The sequence below is a fragment of the Entelurus aequoreus genome, linkage group LG10, assembly GCF_033978785.1.
Source record: "Entelurus aequoreus isolate RoL-2023_Sb linkage group LG10, RoL_Eaeq_v1.1, whole genome shotgun sequence".
In the NCBI taxonomy this organism is placed as follows: Eukaryota; Metazoa; Chordata; class Actinopteri; order Syngnathiformes; family Syngnathidae; genus Entelurus; species Entelurus aequoreus.
In genome coordinates, this window is record NC_084740.1 from 79,341,816 (window position 1) to 79,359,726 (window position 17,911).

Genomic DNA, 17,911 nt, shown 5'->3' on the forward strand with positions numbered 1-17,911 from the left:
CCAAAGGTGTTCTATCGGGTTCGGGTCAGGACTCTGTGCAGGCCAGTCAAGTTCATCCACACCAGACTCTGGGGGGTGTATTTAAAAAAATAAATAAAAAAAACAAAACTTTTTTTTTTTTTTTTTTACATAAATTAACACAATCATGTGTGCTTACGGACTGTATCCCTGCAGACTGTATTGATCTATATTGATATATAATGTATATATTGTGTTTTTTATGTTGATTTCATAATTTTTTTTTAAATTTTTTTTAAATTTCTTGTGCGGCCCGGTACCAATCGGTCCGCGGACCGGTGGTTGGGGACCACTGCTCTACATAGTCAGTTTGCCTGATCCAAAGCCGATCTGGGACCTCACTAAACCATCCAATCTGCGTTGTGTTTTTCAGAGTGTTTTAGCATTTCTCTATTGTGGAAAAAGTATGTTCATTTGTGAAAATCTCCTTTAGCTATGCTCTTGAATAGAGATGTCCGATAATGGCTTTTTTGCCGATATCCGATACTCCGATATTGTCCAACTCTTAATTACAGATTCCGATATCAACCGATACCAATATATACAGTGGTGGAATGAACACATTATTATGCCTAATTTTGTTGTGATGCCCCGCTGGATGCATTAAACCATGTAACAAGGTTTTCCAAAATAAATCAACTCAAGTTATGGACAAAAAAAATGCCAACATGGCACTGCCATATTTATTATTGAAGTCACAAAGTGCATTATTTTTTTTTAACATGCCTCAAAACAGCAGCTTGGAATTTGGGACATGCTCTCCCTGAGAGAGCATGAGGAGGTTGAGGTGGGGGGGGGTACCGGGGGGTGTATATTGTAGCGTCCCGGAAGAGTTAGTGCTGCAAGGGGTTCTGGGTATTTGTTCCGTTGTGTTTATGTCGTGTTACGGTGCGGATGTTCTCCCGAAATGTGTTTGCCATTCTTGTTTGGTGTGGGTTCACAGTGTGGCGCATATTTGTAACAGTGTTAAAGTTGTTTACACGGCTACCCTCAGTGTGACCTGTATGGCTGTTGACCAAGTATGCCTTGCATTCACTTGTGTGTGTGAAAAGCTGTAGATATTATGTGACTGGCAGTGCCTTTAAGGTTTATCGGCGCTCTGTACTTCTCCCTACGTCCGTGTACACAGCGGCCTTTTAAAACATCATACATTTTACTTTTTGAAACCGATACCGATAATTTCCGATATTACATTTTAAAGCATTTATCTAGTTACAATCACATGTTTAATCAAGTATTTTAATTACTAGTCTGTTAAACGTGTATGTCTACAAAATATAAGTGTTACGTTTTTGTTTTTTTTACAAAAATGTGCTTGATTTTCAGTTTTATTTAAGCACAGGTTTAGGCACTGTTTTAGTACCGATGTGAACAATACGCAGCCCTACTTTTTAATGAGAAAATATTACTTCTACATAACGAATATTTAAAAAAAACAATACAATAGAAAGGACTATAAACAAATACCATGGTTTTATTTGGTAATTTAATAATAATAATGGACAGCATTTTATGTGGAAAACATTGGAACAGTCATCTGCCCATGCTTGGAAAACTATTTTGTCTATTGTCTAGCTATGAGCTAATGCTAGCGAGTGAGACACTGGATGTTTTTGTCGGCTCTCACTTGGTTCACTAAAACATTCGCTATGCAACATATCAATTAGGTTATGTAATTTCACCTGATTGGGTTAAAAAATAAAAGGCATTGAAGCTTAGGCATGGCTATGCAAAACAAAACCAAAACTGACCTGGCTGCAAAATAAACAAAACACAAAATGCTGGACGACAGCAAAGACTTACAGTGTGTGGAGCAGAGACGGCGTCCACAAAGTACATCCGTACATGACATGAATATCAACGTCCCCACAAAGAAGGAAAGCGTCCGCACAATTTAAATAGTCTGGATTGCGAAAACAAAGCAGGTGTGGAGAATAGCGTTCAAAGGAAGACATGAAACTGCAACAGGAAAATACCAAAAAAACAGGAAAAAACACCAAAATAGGAGGGCAAGAGAAGGACTAAAACACTACACACAGAAAAACTCAAAATAAGTTAGGGTGTGATGTGACAGGTGGTGACAGTACACCTACTTTGAGACAAGAGCTATAGTGATGAATGCTTGGTTATGCTTTAAAGTCATATCCAACAATTGCGAGAACAACTTTTTATTGTCTACTGAGTTTCGTTTTTTAATGATTTCTGCTTGTGGTGTGCCTCAGGATTTTTTCAATGAAAAAAATGTGCCTTGCCTCAAAAAAGGTTGAAAAACACTGAATCAATCGACTGCATCTGGAGACTCTAATCCAGGGGTCACCAACGCGGTGCCCGCGGGCACCAGGTCACCCGTAAGGACCAGATGAGTAGCCTGCTGGCCTGTTCTAAAAATAGCTCAAATAGCAGCACTTACCAGTGAGCTGCCTCTATTTTTTAAATGTTATTTATTTACTCGCAAGCTGGTCTCGCTTTGCCCGACATTTTTAATTCTAAGAGAGACAAAACTCAAATAGAATTTGAAAATCCAAGAAAATATTTTAAAGACTTGGTCTTCACTTGTTTAAATAAATTCATTAATTTTTTTACTTTGTTTCTTATAACTTTCAGAAAGACAATTTTAAAAAAAAATACAACCTTAAAAATGATTTTAGGATTTTTAAACACATATACCTTTTTACCTTTTAAATTCCTTCCTCTTCTTTCCTGACAATTTAAATCAATGTTCAAGTATTTTTTTTTTTTAATTGTAAAGAATAATAAATACATTTTAATTTAATTCTTCATTTTAGCTTCTGTTTTTTCGACGAAGAGTATTTGTGAAATATTTCTTCAAACTTATTATGATTAAAATTCCAAAAAAATATTCTGGCAAATCTAGAAAATCTGTAGAATCAAATTTAAATCTTATTTCAAAGTCTTTTGAATTTATTTTAAAATTTTTGTTCTGGAAAATCTAGAAGAAATAATGATTTGTCTTTGTTAGAAATATAGCTTGGTCCAATTTGTTATATATTCTAACAAAGTGTAGATTGGATTTTAACCTATTTAAAACATGTCATCAAAATTCTAAAATTAATCTTAATCAGGAAAAATTACTAATGATGTTCCATAAATAATTTTTTTAAGTTTTTCTCTTCTTTTTTTCAGTTGAATTTTGAATTTTAAAGAGTTAAATTGAAGATAAACTATGTTTCAAAATGTAAATTTTTTTCGTGTTTTCTCCTCTTTTAAACCGTTCAATTAAGTGTAAATATCATTAATTATGAATAATAACATAGAGTTAAAGGTAAATTGAGCAAATTGGCTATTTCTGGCAATTTATTTAAGTGTGTATCAAACTGGTAGCCCTTCGCATTAATCACTACCCAAGAAGTAGCTCTTGCTTTCAAAAAGGTTGGTGACCCCTGCTCTAATCAGTGTTTCCCATAAACTGCCAAGATACCTGTGGCGGTGGGGGCGTGGCTATGGGCGTGGTCACCATGAGATCATCGAGTAATTTGCATAATTTACTACAATGATATGATTTTCTCTAAGAAGGCTCAAAAAATTTATAATAACTCATTAATAATAACAGTTTTGTTTTAAACGTCCATCCTTCCATTTTACAATATAATTACAACACTTTATGTACATATTTATATACAGATTTGAACAATAAGTTATTCACTGAAATATATTTATTCATTGTGGTTCTTACAAAAAATATATCTTATAAAATCTAAAAATATTGTCTCTTAAAGCTTTGCCCCTTTAATTAGTGCATACTAAATAATTTAACTTTAGCCTACTACTACAACCATATTATTTACCAGCAACATAAAGTGAAACAGAGGCAGAGGTGTCCTGCCACAGTCAGTAACAAATAAACAGAAAACAGTAGTGGTCAAATACGAATAAGGCAACAAGAGAAGTATCCTACACTTCTCTTTTGTAAAGTAAATCTGAACAGCCTATATGGGCATCTACATCTGCTATATGATTTGCCTGAGAAGCTGGACAGGACAAAAAAAATAAATAAATAAATAAATTAAAAAAATATATATATTTGTGGCGGACGTAATTCTTTTGTGGCGGGCCGCCACAAATAAATTAATGTGTGGGAAACACTGCTAATACATTACATTACTTTAATTTATTTGTTTTGACGTTAAGAAAAGCCCCTAACTTTCAAGGTGTGGCGGCTATGATTTTGCAAGGTTCAGTTACATCAAGGGGGAAACCCTGGGTTATTTGGCCTTGGCGGAGGTCTCTGCTTAGCTCTATGACTCTGCTACAACTCCAACAACAATCAAGCTCCCTCCCCCTTAACTTCATTCATTCATTTTCCGCCCTGCCCAGACACTGAGCAGTGTGGCCACATTAGCATATGAGTGAGCGCAATGTTTGGGTGGATTTGTTCCCCGACAAAGAAAACTAAAGCCCAGGTCATCGCATCTCCCTCCACTTCAATGAGCAGCTGAAGGGCAAACGGAACCCACAAAAAAAAAAAAAAGAAACCCAAAACATTTGGAGACTTTCACTCTATGTATAGTCTGCCATGTTCAGCATTCAAACTGTATATATTAGGAAGATGAATGCAACAACAACCTTTAATTATTCAGTGTCCTTAACCCTCCATTTAGCTCATAAGTAATTCATGTGATTTACTGTGTGGCAGTGTGCTTATGTTCCGCATATATATTGCTGGTAACAGGGACGGTGGTTGGCTCCTGCCTGCCGCCCGGCTGCATACCAGAGGATGGCGTCACCACCATGACACCGCAGGGTCCTCGCTGCCCTACATACCCCGCAGAGCCGTGCTCTACTGCCCCGGCGATGACGAGCGCAAACTGAGGAAGCTGACCACCCTGGACGTGGACTGTGCCGTCCTGGACTGCGAGGATGGCGTCGCCCTCAGCAAAAAGGTCAGGCCCGCCCTCACACTCCTCAGCATTGAGACTTCAACTCTTCTTTGCCATCACTTTGTAATACAATGCTAACATTTGCAGATGTTTAGTAGCGTATTTTTCGGACTATAAGTGGCAGTTTTTTTTTCATAGTTTGGCCGGGGGTGCGACTTATACTCAGGAGCGACTTATGTGTGAAATGATTAAGACATTAGCGTAAAATATCAAATAATATTATTGATGTCATTCACGTAAGAGACTAGACGTATAAGATTTCATGGGATTTAGCGATTAGGAGTGACAGATTGTTTGGTAAACGTCTACAAACCCCGTTTCCATATGAGTTGGGAAATGGTGTTAGATGTAAATATAAACGGAATACAATGATTTGCAAATCCTTTTCAAGCCATATTCAGTTGAATATGCTACAAAGACAACATATTTGATGTTTAAACTCAACCCAAATAATAACTAACTTAGAATTTCATGGCTGCAACACGTGCCAAAGTAGTTGGGAAAGGGCATGTTCACCACTGTGTTACATGGCCTTTCCTTTGAACAACACTCAGTAAAGGTTTGGGAACTGAGGAGACACATTTTTGAAGCTTCTCAGGTGGAATTCTTTCCCATTCTTGCTTGATGTACAGCTTAAAGGCCTACTGAAATGACATTTTTTTATTTAAACGGGAATAGCAGATCCATTCTATGTGTCATACTTGATCATTTCGCGATATTGCCATATTTTTGCTGAAAGGATTTAGTAGAGAAAATCGACGATAAAGTTCGCAACTTTTGCTCGCTAATAAAAAAAGCCTTGCCTGTAGCGGAAGTAGCGTGACGTCACAGGAGCTAGTATTCCTCACAATTCCCCGTTGTTTACGATGGAGCGAGAGAGATTCGGACCGAGAAAGTGACGATTACCCCATTAATTTGAGCCAGGATGAAAGATTCGTAGATGAGGAACGTTACAGTGAAGGACTTGAGAGGCAGTGATGGACGTATCTTTTTTCGCTCTGACCGTAACTTAGGTACAAGCTGGCTCATTGGATTCCACACTCTCTCCTTTTTCTATTGTGGATCACAGATTTGTATTTTAAACCACCTCAGATACTATATCTTCTTGAAAATGAGAGTCGAGAATGCGAAATGGACATTCACAGTGACTGAACATGTAAATACACGATTAATAATATTCAGCTTTGCGAAGCTAAAAAAATAGAAGCTAACCTAGCAACGTAGCCAACGTGATAGCATCAGTCTCAAATGCAGATAGAAACTAAATAAAAAAAAACCTGACTGGATGGATAGACAGAAGATCAAAAATACTATTAAACCATGAACATGTAAATACACGATTAATAATATTCAGCTTTGCGAAGCTAAAAAAAAATAGAAGCTAACCTAGCAACGTAGCCAACGTGATAGCATAGCAGTCTCAAATGCGGATAGAAACTAAATTAAAAAAAACCCTGACTGGATGGATAGACAGAAGATCAAAAATACTATTAAACCATGAACATGTAAATACACGATTAATAATATTCAGCTTTGCGAAGCTAAAAAAACAGAAGCTAACTTAGATGCGGCGGCGGGCTTACTCACTGTAGTGCGTCTGCTATCCTGCTCAAAACACAACACAACCTCCTGGTGTTGGTGTTGCTGTAGTCCGCCGCTCCACCGATCCCACCTACAACTTTCTTATTTGCAGTCTCCATTGTTCATTAAACAAATTGCAAAAGATTCACCAACACAGATGTCCAGAATACTGTGGAATTTTGTCGAAGAAAACAGAGGTATTTGAATTAGGGCCAAACACTTCCCTTGACCTCGTGACGTCACGCGCATACGTCATCATACCGCGACGTTTTCAAGCGGAAGTTTCCTGGGAAGTTTAAAATGTCACTTTATAAGTTAACCCGGCCGTATTGGCATGTGTTGCAATGTTAAGATTTCATCATTGATATATAAACTATCAGACTGCGTGGTCGCTAGTAGTGGCTTTCAGTAGGCCTTTAATTATTGCTGTATGTATACTTTTGACCCAGCACATTTGCTCACATTTTCAGTAGACACATAATAAATTCATAAAAGAAGCAAACTTCATGAATGTTTTTAGTGACCAACAAGTATGAGCTCCATACACAAAAAAACAAGAGTTGTAGAAATGATTGGCAACTCAAGACAGCCATGACATGATGTTCTCTACAAGTGTATCTACACTTTTGACCACCACTGTATATCCGTAAATAGAGTTTAGGCCATATCTGTTGCCCATCCCTAGAATGAGATCTACTGGAATTTAAAAAGCAAACGTTGGCAGCTCTCAATATTTCATTTCGGCCCACATGAAACATTTCTCATTTCTCAAAATTCACCAACTGTGAAGACTACATTTTGGTATATAGGATTGCAACGTATTGCTGATTACTTTATATCAGGGTGCATATCTGGAAGATGTAAATAAACATTGTGCAATAGCTCTATTAAAGTCTTAATTGCTAACAAATGATAACAATTGTAATTTAGGTGTATGCAGCAAGTAAATTACAATTGTGCCGTTGTAGTTGTGATCCTCTCCGCTCAGGCCGACAGGTGCTCCGACTTAATCCCTTCGAGGCAAACTACCTAAGTAAGATGTTTAAAACAAGCACATTTCTCCCTATTATGGTGGCATAAAGGCAGCGGCGGCCCCCCACCATCCCCCATCAGAGGCCTTTAAAACAAGGTGACCACGTCCCACTGGGCGAGCAGCGGGAAAGCAGCAGATGCAGCAGGTTAAAAGCATTCTCCTCCCGCCCACGCGACCTCCCGATTGGCCCGACTGAACTGTCCATGAAATTGTGATTGGAGAGCGGCATAAAGGGTTTCAAAAAAAAAAAAAAAAGTTAACTAACAAAGGGGTTTTAAGTCATGATAATAAAGATGATTGATATGGCTGCAGGCCGTTCCTGTAGCGAGACAAAGACAATACGATGGCGGCCGGCGTGACTGACAGGCCAGAGGAATGACCCCGCCGTGGCGTCGGTGGATGTCACAGCTCTCTGTCTTTACAGCGTGGTGGACAGGAATGTGGTCTTTCAGGCTCCGGGAGGAATTCGCAGGCTTCTGACTTCTACAGCTGTCACTTTCTCACCAGTCCATGGATGTTCACAAGCCGCTGGAAGTGTGTCCTTAAAAACCCAAGCCTTTCACCAAAATTGGTGCACCTGTGCAACGACAAGTGACCCTAGAACAGTGGTTCTTAAAGGCCTACTGGAATGAAATTGTTTTATTCAAACGGGAATAGCAGATCCAGTCTATGTGTCATACTTGATCATTTCGCGATATTGCCATATTTTTGCTGAAAGGATTTAGTAGAGAACATCGACGATAAAGGTCGCAGCTTTTGGTCGCTGATAAAAAAAAAAGCCTTGCCTGTACCGGAAGTAGCGTGACGTCACCGGAGGAAGGACTCCTCACATTTTCCCATTGTTTACAATGGAGCGAGAGGGATTCGGACCGAGAAAGCGACGATTACCCCATTAATTTGAGCGAGGATGAAAGATTCGTGGATGAGGAAAGTGAGAGTGAAGGACTACAGTGCAGTGCAGGACGTACACTACCGTTCAAAAGTTTGGGGTCACATTGAAATGTCCTTATTTTCAATGAAGATAACTTTAAACTAGTCTTAACTTTAAAGAAATACACTCTATACATTGCTAATGTGGTAAATGACTATTCTAGCTGCAAATGTCTGCTTTTTGGTGCAATATCTACATAGGTGTATACAGGCCCATTTCCAGCAACTATCACTCCAGTGTTCTAATGGTACAATGTGTTTGCTCATTGGCTCAGAAGGCTAATTGATGATTAGAAAACCCTTGTGCAATCATGTTCACACATCTGAAAACACTTTAGCTCGTTACAGAAGCTACAAAACGGACCTTCCTTTGAGCAGATTGAGTTTCTGGAGCATCACATTTGTGGGGTCAATTAAACGCTCAAAATGGCCAGAAAAAGAGAACTTTCATCTGAAACTCGACAGTCTATTCTTGTTCTTAGAAATGAAGGCTCAAACACGAAATTGTTTGGGTGACCCCAAACTTTTGAACGGTAGTGTATCTTTTTTTGCTCTGACCGTAACTTAGGTCATACTTGCCAACCCTCCCGTTTTTAGCGGGAGACTGCCGGTATTCAGCGCCTCTCCCGATAACCTCCCGGCAGAAATTTTCTCCCGACAAACTCCCGGTATTTAGCCGGAGCTGGAGGCCGCGCCCCCTCCAGCTCAACGCGGACCTGAGTGGGGACAGCCTGTTCTCACGTCCGCTTTCCCACAATATAAACAGCTTGCCTGCCCAATGACGTCATAACTGTAGAATGATCGAGGGCGAGTTCTTGGTTTCTTATGTGGGTTTATTGTTAGGCAGTTTCATTAACGTCCTCCCAGCGCCGTAACAACACACAACAACAGCAGTCACGTTTAGTCTACCGTAAAGCAGTTTGTCTGCTGTAAACAGCAATGTTGTGACACTCTTAAACAGGACAATACTCATCCATGAATCTTTCATCCTCGCTCAAATTAATGGGGTAATGGTCCGAATAGCTCTAGCTGCGTTGAAAACAATAGGAAAATATGAGGGAGTAAACAACTGACAATGTCACGCTACTTCCGGTAGGGGCAAGGTTTTTTTTTTATCAGAGACCAAAAGTTGCGAACTTTATCGTCGTCGTTCTCTACTAAATCCTTTCAGCAAAAATATGGCAATATCGCAAAATGATCAAGTATGACACATAGAATGGATCTGCTATCGCCGTTTAAATAAAACAAATCATTTCAGTAGGCCTTTAAAGGTGGTTGATCTAAATAATTTAGTAAAAATCTGTAAAATTACGATATTTTTCCGCAAAACGTTTCATGAAAATTTCTGTCAATATAATGTTCTTGATCGTTATTTGGTTTACAACAGGGGTCACCAACGCGGTGCCCGCGGGCACCAGGTAGCCCGTAAGGACTAGATGAGTAGCCCGCTGGCCTGTTCTAAAAATAGCTCAAATAGCAGCACTTACCAGTGAGCTGCCTCTATTTTTTACATTTTATTTAATTACTAGCAAGCTGGTCTCGCTTTGCCCGACATTTTTAATTCTAAGAGAGACAAAACTCAAATAGAATTTGAAAATCCAAGAAAATATTTTAAAGACTTGGTCTTCACTTGTTTAAATAAATTCATTAATTTTTTTACTTTGCTTCTTATAACTTTCAGAAAGACAATTTTAGAGAAAACATACAACCTTAAAAATGATTTTAGGATTTTTAAACACATATACCTTTTTACCTTTTGAATTCCTTCCTCTTCTTTCCTGACAATTTAAATCAATGTTCAAGTAAATTTATTTTTTTTATTGTAAAGAATAATAAATACATTTTAATTTAATTATTCATTTTAGCTTCTGTTTTTTCGACGAAGAATATTTTTGAAATATTTCTTCAAACTTATGATTAAAATTCAAAAAAATTATTCTGGCAAATCTAGAAAATCTGTAGAATCTTATTTCAAAGTCTTTTGAATTTATTTTAAAAATTTTGTTCTGGAAAATCTAGGAGAAATAATGATTTGTCTTTGTTAGAAATATAACTTGGTACAATTTGTTATATATTATAACAAGGTGCAGATTGGATTTTAACCTATTTAAAACATGTCATCAAAATTCTAAAATGAATCTTAATCAGAAAAAATTATTAATGATGTTCCATAAATTCTTTTTCGAATTTTTTTTCAAAAAGATTCGAATTAGCTAGTTATTCTCTTCTTTTTTTCGGTTGAATTTTGAATTTTAAAGAGTCGAAATTGAAGATAAACTATGTTTCAAAATGTAATTGTCATTTTTTTCGTGTTTTCTCCTCTTTTAAACCGTTCAATTAAGTGTAAGTATCATTAATTATTAATCATAACAGAGTTAAAGGTAAATTGAGCAAATTGGCTAATTCTGGCAATTTATTTAAGTGTGTATCAAACTGGTAGCCCTTCGCATTAATCACTACCCAAGAAGTAGTTCTTGCTTTCAAAAAGGTTGGTGACCCCTGGTTTACAATGTTTTACTTTAATTGTATGGTTTTCGTTTAGCAGCCGTAGCTGCCAGTAGATGACCGTTTTTTTGACATAATTTTTTTTTACAGTGTATGCACAACTTTGTTTTTTTACTCTTAGGCCTATCTTTCTAAATATTCTTTACCGGATCTGTCACCTTCACCTTAAAACTGCAGCGTGCCCGCTTAATTGCCTGGCACTTTTGACTCCCCCTCCTCCAAAAAAAATGGTCTGCCCTCCCGTCTCGACCCGGCTGCAAAGGAAGAGGGAAGAGAGACGGACTGGAGGGGTCAAAGCCACAGAGAGCTTGCTTGGGGAGAGCAGTAGGAGACGGGAGGGGAGATAAGGCTGAGTGCGCTAACACTCTTACACATATCATCATATCTGTATGATCAGTGGGGTGGAGGAGTGGCGGGGGGGGACAGACCCTGGAGCGGAACTGACGGCTACACCTGTCCTCTGTCCTCATCTTTTTTTCCGCCATCTTTGTGCCCCCTACCATTCCTCTAAACCCTCTTGTCCTCGTCCATCCTCCGCAGGGTCCCCGGGGTTAAGACGGTTCCTCTCTCTCGGTCTCCAAGCATGCCCTATGGTCCATTTTTTCCTCCCCGGCGTGTGTCTGGCTGTCTCCTTTCCCCACATGGGTCCCTACACCCTACCTTCACTGCCTTAGAGATTTTCTCCTAATCCTTGGAAATTTGGAACTAATGAACTAACTGCTGAGCCGCTGCCACGGAGCTTGGTCCCAAACTATACTGTACTTCACACTCCATTTCCTCTCCAGATGGCACGGCGGGAGGGGGGGGGGGCACCTCTTTCACATTTGCACACATATGCAGAAATAGTATGCCTGAACCATAAATGAATGAAATACCGTTCACATTTCTTACATTATTTACTTCCAGTATTTATTATTATTCATCGGGCTGAATACTCAAAGGTTTAGGGAACTCATAGCCAGCGAGTGCATCCTTAAAAACATGATTTGACGATTCAAAGATTCTGAAGGGCTTTAGGTTATGTCTACATTAAGCCAGATAACCCCTTAAAGGCCTACTGAAATGAATTTTTTTTATTTAAACGGGGATAGCAGATCCATTCTATGTGTCATACTTGATCATTTTGCGATATTGCCATATTTTTGCTGAAAGGATTTAGTAGAGAACAACGTCGATAAAGTTCGCAACTTTTGGTCTCTGATAAAAAAAAACCTTGCCCCTACCGGAAGTAGCGTGACGTAGTCAGTTGTTCACTCCCTCATATTTTCCTATTGTTTTCAACGCAGCTAGAGCTATTCGGACCATTACCCCATTAATTTGAGCGAGGATGAAAGATTTGTGGATGAGGAACGTTAGAGTGACGGACTAGAATGCAGTGAAATACATATATTTTTTCGCTCTGACCGTAACTTAGGTACAAGCTGACTCATTGGAGTCCACACTCTCTCCTTTTTCTATTGTGGATCACGGATTTGTATTTTAAACCACCTGGGATACTATATCCTCTTGAAAATGAGAGTCGAGAACGCGAAATGGACATTCAGTGCCTTTTATCTCCACGACAATACATCGGCGAAACGCTTTAGCTACGAGCTAACGTGATAGCATCGTGCTTTAACTGCATATAGAAACAAAAAAAACAAACCCCTGACTGGAAGGATCGATAGAAAATCAACAATACTATTAAAACGTGGACATGTAAATACACGGTTAATGCTTTCCAGGCTGGCGAAGGTTAACAATGCTGTGCTAACGACGCCATTGAAGCTAACTTAGCAACCGGACCTTACAGAGCTATGCTAAAAACATTAGCTCTCCACCTACGCCAGCCAGCCTTCATCTGCTCATCAACACCCGTGCTCACCTGCGTTCCAGCGATCAACGGAAGGACGAAGGACTTCACCCGATGCGTTTGGCGGCCCGGAGACGTAGGAAGTCAAGGTGAGGTCGCGGCTAGCGCGTCTGCTCTCCAACAAAGTCCTCCTGGTTGTGTTGCTATAGTCAGCCGCTAATACACAGATTCCACCTACAACTTTCTTCTTTGCAGCCTTCATTGTTCATTAAACAAATTGCAAAAGATGTCCAGAATACTGTGGAATTATGAAATGAAAACAGAGCTTTTTGTATAGGATTCTACGTTGCACCATAACTTCCGTTCAACTGACTACGTCACGCGCATACGTCATCATCCAAAGGCGTTTTCAACCAGAAGTTTAGCGGGAAATTTAAAATGTCACTTTATAAGTTAACCCGGCCGTATTGGCATGTGTTGCAATGTTAAGATTTCATCATTGATATATAAACTATCAGACTGCGTGGTCAGTAGTAGTGGCTTTCAGTAGGCCTTTAACTCTTGTGTAATGTTCATACTGTTGTTACTGTTTTGATGGACCCCTCGCATTTTGTGGCTTTTAATGCCTCACAATCAAACACTTTTATGTTAAAATAATAAACAGATGTTTACCTTATCCCAATAAACATCAAAATAAATCAACTCAAGTTATGGAAAAAAAATGCCAACATGGCACTGCCATATTTATTATTATTGAAGTCAAAAAGTGCATTTTTTTTTTTTAACATGCCTCAAAACAGCAGCTTGGAATTTGGGACATGCTCTCCCTGAGAGAGCATGAGGAGGTTAAGGTGGGCGGGGTTGAGGTGGGGGGTGGGGGGTGCAGTGTTTCCCATAAACTGCCAAGATACCTGTGGCGGTGGGGGCGTGGCTATGGGCGTGGTCACCATGACATCATCGATTAATTTGCATAATTCACTACAATGATTTGATTTTCTCTAAAAAGGCTCAAAAAATGTATACTTACTAATTAATAATAACAGTTTTGTTTAAAAACGTCCATCCATCCATCCATTTTACAATATAATTACAACACCTTATGTACATATTTGTATACAGATTTGAACAATAAGTTATTCACTGAAATATATTTATCAATTGTGGTTCTTAAAAAAAATATATCTTATAAAATATAAAAGCTAAAATGTCTCTTCTAGCTCTGCCCCTTTAATTAGTGCATACTAAATAATTTAACTTTAGCCTACTACTACAAGCATATTATTTACCAGCAACATAAAGTGAAACAGAGGCAGAGGTGTCCTGCCACAGTCAGTAACAAATAAACAGAAAACAGTAGTGGTGGTAGATAGACACAGAGCTTCATCAAACATCTGATCCACTGAACAAAGAGCTCCAAAAATCTTGAACTTTAGACTGCCATCAGTTTTACTCCCTACACTTAACCATGTGTTTCCTACTGCCTGCAGACTTTGCACCCTTTCTTATATACACATGTTGTGTTTCTAATATAAATACATTTAATAAAGTCAAATACAAATAAGGCAACAAGAGAAGTATCCTACACTTCTGTTTTGTAAAGTAAATCTGAACAGCCGATATGGGCATCTACATCAACTATATGATTTGCCTGAGAAGCTGGAGAAGACAAAAAAAAAACATTTTTTATTATTATTATTATTATTTTATTTTTATTTTATTTTATTTGTGGCGGACGTAATTCTTTCGGGGCGGGCCGCCACAAATAAATGAATGTGTGGGAAACCCTGGGGGTGTATATTGTATTGTATTGTATTGTTCTGGGTATTTCTTCTGTTGTGTTTATGTTGTGTTACGGTGCGGATGTTCTCCCGAAATGTGTTTGTCATTCTTGTTTGGTGTGGGTTCACAGTGTGGCGCATATTTGTAACAGTGTTAAACTTGTTTATACGGCCACCCTCAGTGTGACCTGTATGGCTGTTGACCAAGTATGCCTTGCATTCACTTGTGTGTGTAAAAAGCCGTAGATATTATGTGACTGGGCCGGCACGCAAAGGCAGTGCCTTTAAGGTTTATTGCCGCTCTGTACTTCTCCCTACGTCCGTGTACACAGCGGCCTTTTAAAAAGTCATACATTTGACTTTTTGAAACCGATACCGATCATTTTAAAGCATTTATCGGCCGATAATATCGGCAGTCCGATATTATCGGACATCTCTAGTCTTAAGTGTATCCCTGTTGATAAATGCAGAAATCCTGTCCAAAGGTCTCCAGCACCAAATTTGAGGGAAGCCCTAAAAAGTTAAAAACAATCTTTATATTGTATTGGTTTTGAAAATCATGCTTTATTTTTTCAGTGTGGAGCCCTCAGTGGAAAAAGACACCCCTGTGTTTTGTAGACCCAAATGAAGTGTTTTAAATGTAGAAGGAGATCATAATATGACCCCTTAAAACCTGGCAATACAACAAAACTGTACAGTTTGGTGTTGTCAGGGCTTAACTCAGCCACTGATGCGTATGAATCTCAGCTCTGATGGATTTTTTTTCCCCTTTTTTCTCCATCCTTCCACCGGTCTTCCGAGGAGCCACTGAAGCAGAGAAAGACCTGTCTCTTTGTGGGCCCCGAGATGCTCTCCGAGCAGCTGAGAGGAGATTAGATGTTCAGTGCATGACATTATTACGGGCTATTACCTTTTTGCTCTTCAGTCAGTATACGGCGCTATGGCCTATGCATGAACTGTGTCCGACACCGGAGATTTTCAACTTTACATAAATTATGCGGCCAACTGTCAACTGTTACATGACCTCAGTCGAGTGCTCAACTGCTGGTGTTATTTCCCGAGGACACTGAAAGATCTGCTCGGCCTTGAAGTGGACTCGAATGACTAAACTCTTGAAGCTCCGGGGAAGTGTTGATTTAGCCTATTGGCTTTATGAATGCTGAGTATTTTGTATTTAACGTCTTTAAGTACGTGGGTGTGTTTAGCTGCAGGGTCTCTGTGCTCGTGTTTGTGCCTGACACCAAAAAATCGGCCCAAGAGACTTGAGGGAAATTCTCAGTCACGCTGCCAAAACTCACAAGCGGCATGTGTGAACCACTCAGGCAGTAAATAAGAAACCGTCCTGGCTCTATCATAAACACCCCTTCATTCCACACCGTACTGTCTGTCACAGTTTTTTGGGTGGTAGGTTGCATATATCAGGTATCATTTTGGGGTCTGAGAGATCAGGGTCCACAGTAACAGGGCAGTTATTGGCATTAAAGGCCTACTGAAATGAAATTGTTTTATTTAAACGGGGATAGCAGATCTATTCTATGTGTCATACTTGATCATTTCGCGATATTGCCATATTTTTGCTGAAAGGATTTAGTATAGAACATCGACGATAAAGATCGCAACTTTTGGTATCTGATAAAAAAAAAGGCTTGCCCCTACCGGAAGTAGCGTGACGTAGTCAATTGAACATAAACGCAAAGTTCCCTATTGTTTACAATTATGGCCGCATGAAGTGAGAGAGATTCGGACTGAGAAAGCGACAATTTCCCCATTAATTTGAGCGAGGATGAAAGATTTGTGGATGAGGAAAGTGCAAGTGAAGGACTAGTGGGGAGTGGAAGCGATTCAGATAGGGAAGATGCTGTGAGAGGCGGGTGGGACCTGATATTCAGCTGGGAATGACTACAACAGTAAATAAACACAAGACATATATATACTCTATTAGCCACAACACAACCAGGCTTATATTTAATATGCCACAAATTAATTCTGCATAAAAACACCTACGTGTTTGTTATGCTAGCTCCTAGCTCCTCTGCTAGCTCCTAGCTCCATAGAACACGCCAATACAATTCAAACACCTGATCAACACACACAATCACTCAGCCCAAAAGACCGTTCACCTAACCCAAGGTTCATAAAGCTTATATATTTTTAAAAAGTTACGTACGTGACGCGCACGTACGGTCAAGCGATCAAATGTTTAGAAGCCAAAGCTGCATACTCACGGTAGCACGTCTGCGTCTTTGTCATCCAAATCAAAGTAATCCTGGTAAGAGTCTGTGTTGTCCCAGTTCTCTACAGGCGTCTGTGTATCGAAGTCAAAAGTCCTCCTGGTTAGAGTCTCTGTTATCTGAGTTCTTCCATCTTGACTGCATCTTTCGGGAATGTAAACAAAGAAGCGCCGGCTGTGTACGTGTTGCTGCTGACTTCCCTCGCAAAATAGACGCTTCGCACCGACAACTTTCTTCTTTGCTTGCTCAGCTTCTTTCTCCATAATGCAATGAACATAATTGCAACAGATTCACCAACACAGATGTCCAGAATACACCCAGAATGAGATGAAAACAGCTATTTCGTATTGGCTTCAATGTGGCAGCCATACCCGTGTTCTACTGGCTACGTCACGCGCATACGTCATCCTCAGAGGCGTTTCGAACCGGAAGTTTAGCGGCAAATTTAAAATGTCACTTTATAAGTTAACCCGGCCGTATTGGCATGTGTTGCAATGTTAAGATTTCATCATTGATATATAAACTATCAGACTGCGTGGTCGGTAGTAGTGGCTTTCAGTAGGCCTTTAAACTCCCAGTCCTTACATTTCCATTCAATCCGTATTAAAATCGACTTTTTTATATAGTGGATTACAGTTCTTACCTTGAAGAGAGCATGTTATCCCGATTAATTTTGGTGTGGCATGTCTTTTTGGACATTTCCCTGTTGAGCATTCTAGCCATGGCGATCAGTGAGCTTACAACATTGCACGTAATCATAGTTTAGTCTACTCAAAAAGATACTTGCCAACCGTTCCGATTTTTTCTGGGAAACTCTTGTATTTTGCAGTCTTTTTTCACCCTTTAATTGTTACCGATTTTTGGGGGCTTGTCACATACTTGCCAACCCTCCCGTTTTTAGCGGGAGAATCCCGGTATTCAGCGCCTCTCCCGACAACCTCCCGGCAGAGATTTTCTCCCGACAAACTCCCGGTATTCAGCCGGAGCTGGAGGCCACGCCCCCTCCAGCTCAATGCGGACCTGAGACTGAGTGGGGACAGCCTGTTCTCACGTCCGCTTTCCCACAATATAAACAGCTTGCCTGCCCAATGAACAGAGAAGTTAAACAGGACAATACTGCCATCTAATGGATAGCCAACGGAACA

At 39.5% G+C, this 17,911-nt stretch overlaps 1 protein-coding gene across 2 annotated transcripts in view; it reads left to right on the plus strand.

Annotated features, from left to right (window-relative positions):
- Nucleotides 1–17,911, plus strand: part of clybl (citrate lyase beta like) — a 159,857-nt gene that overhangs the window by 72,912 nt on the left and 69,034 nt on the right. For both annotated transcript variants that reach the window (XM_062059757.1, XM_062059758.1), the window contains exon 2: nucleotides 4,709–4,919. In XM_062059757.1, coding sequence (XP_061915741.1) covers nucleotides 4,709–4,919 — 211 coding nt within the window. The remainder of the gene's footprint in view (nucleotides 1–4,708; nucleotides 4,920–17,911) is intronic.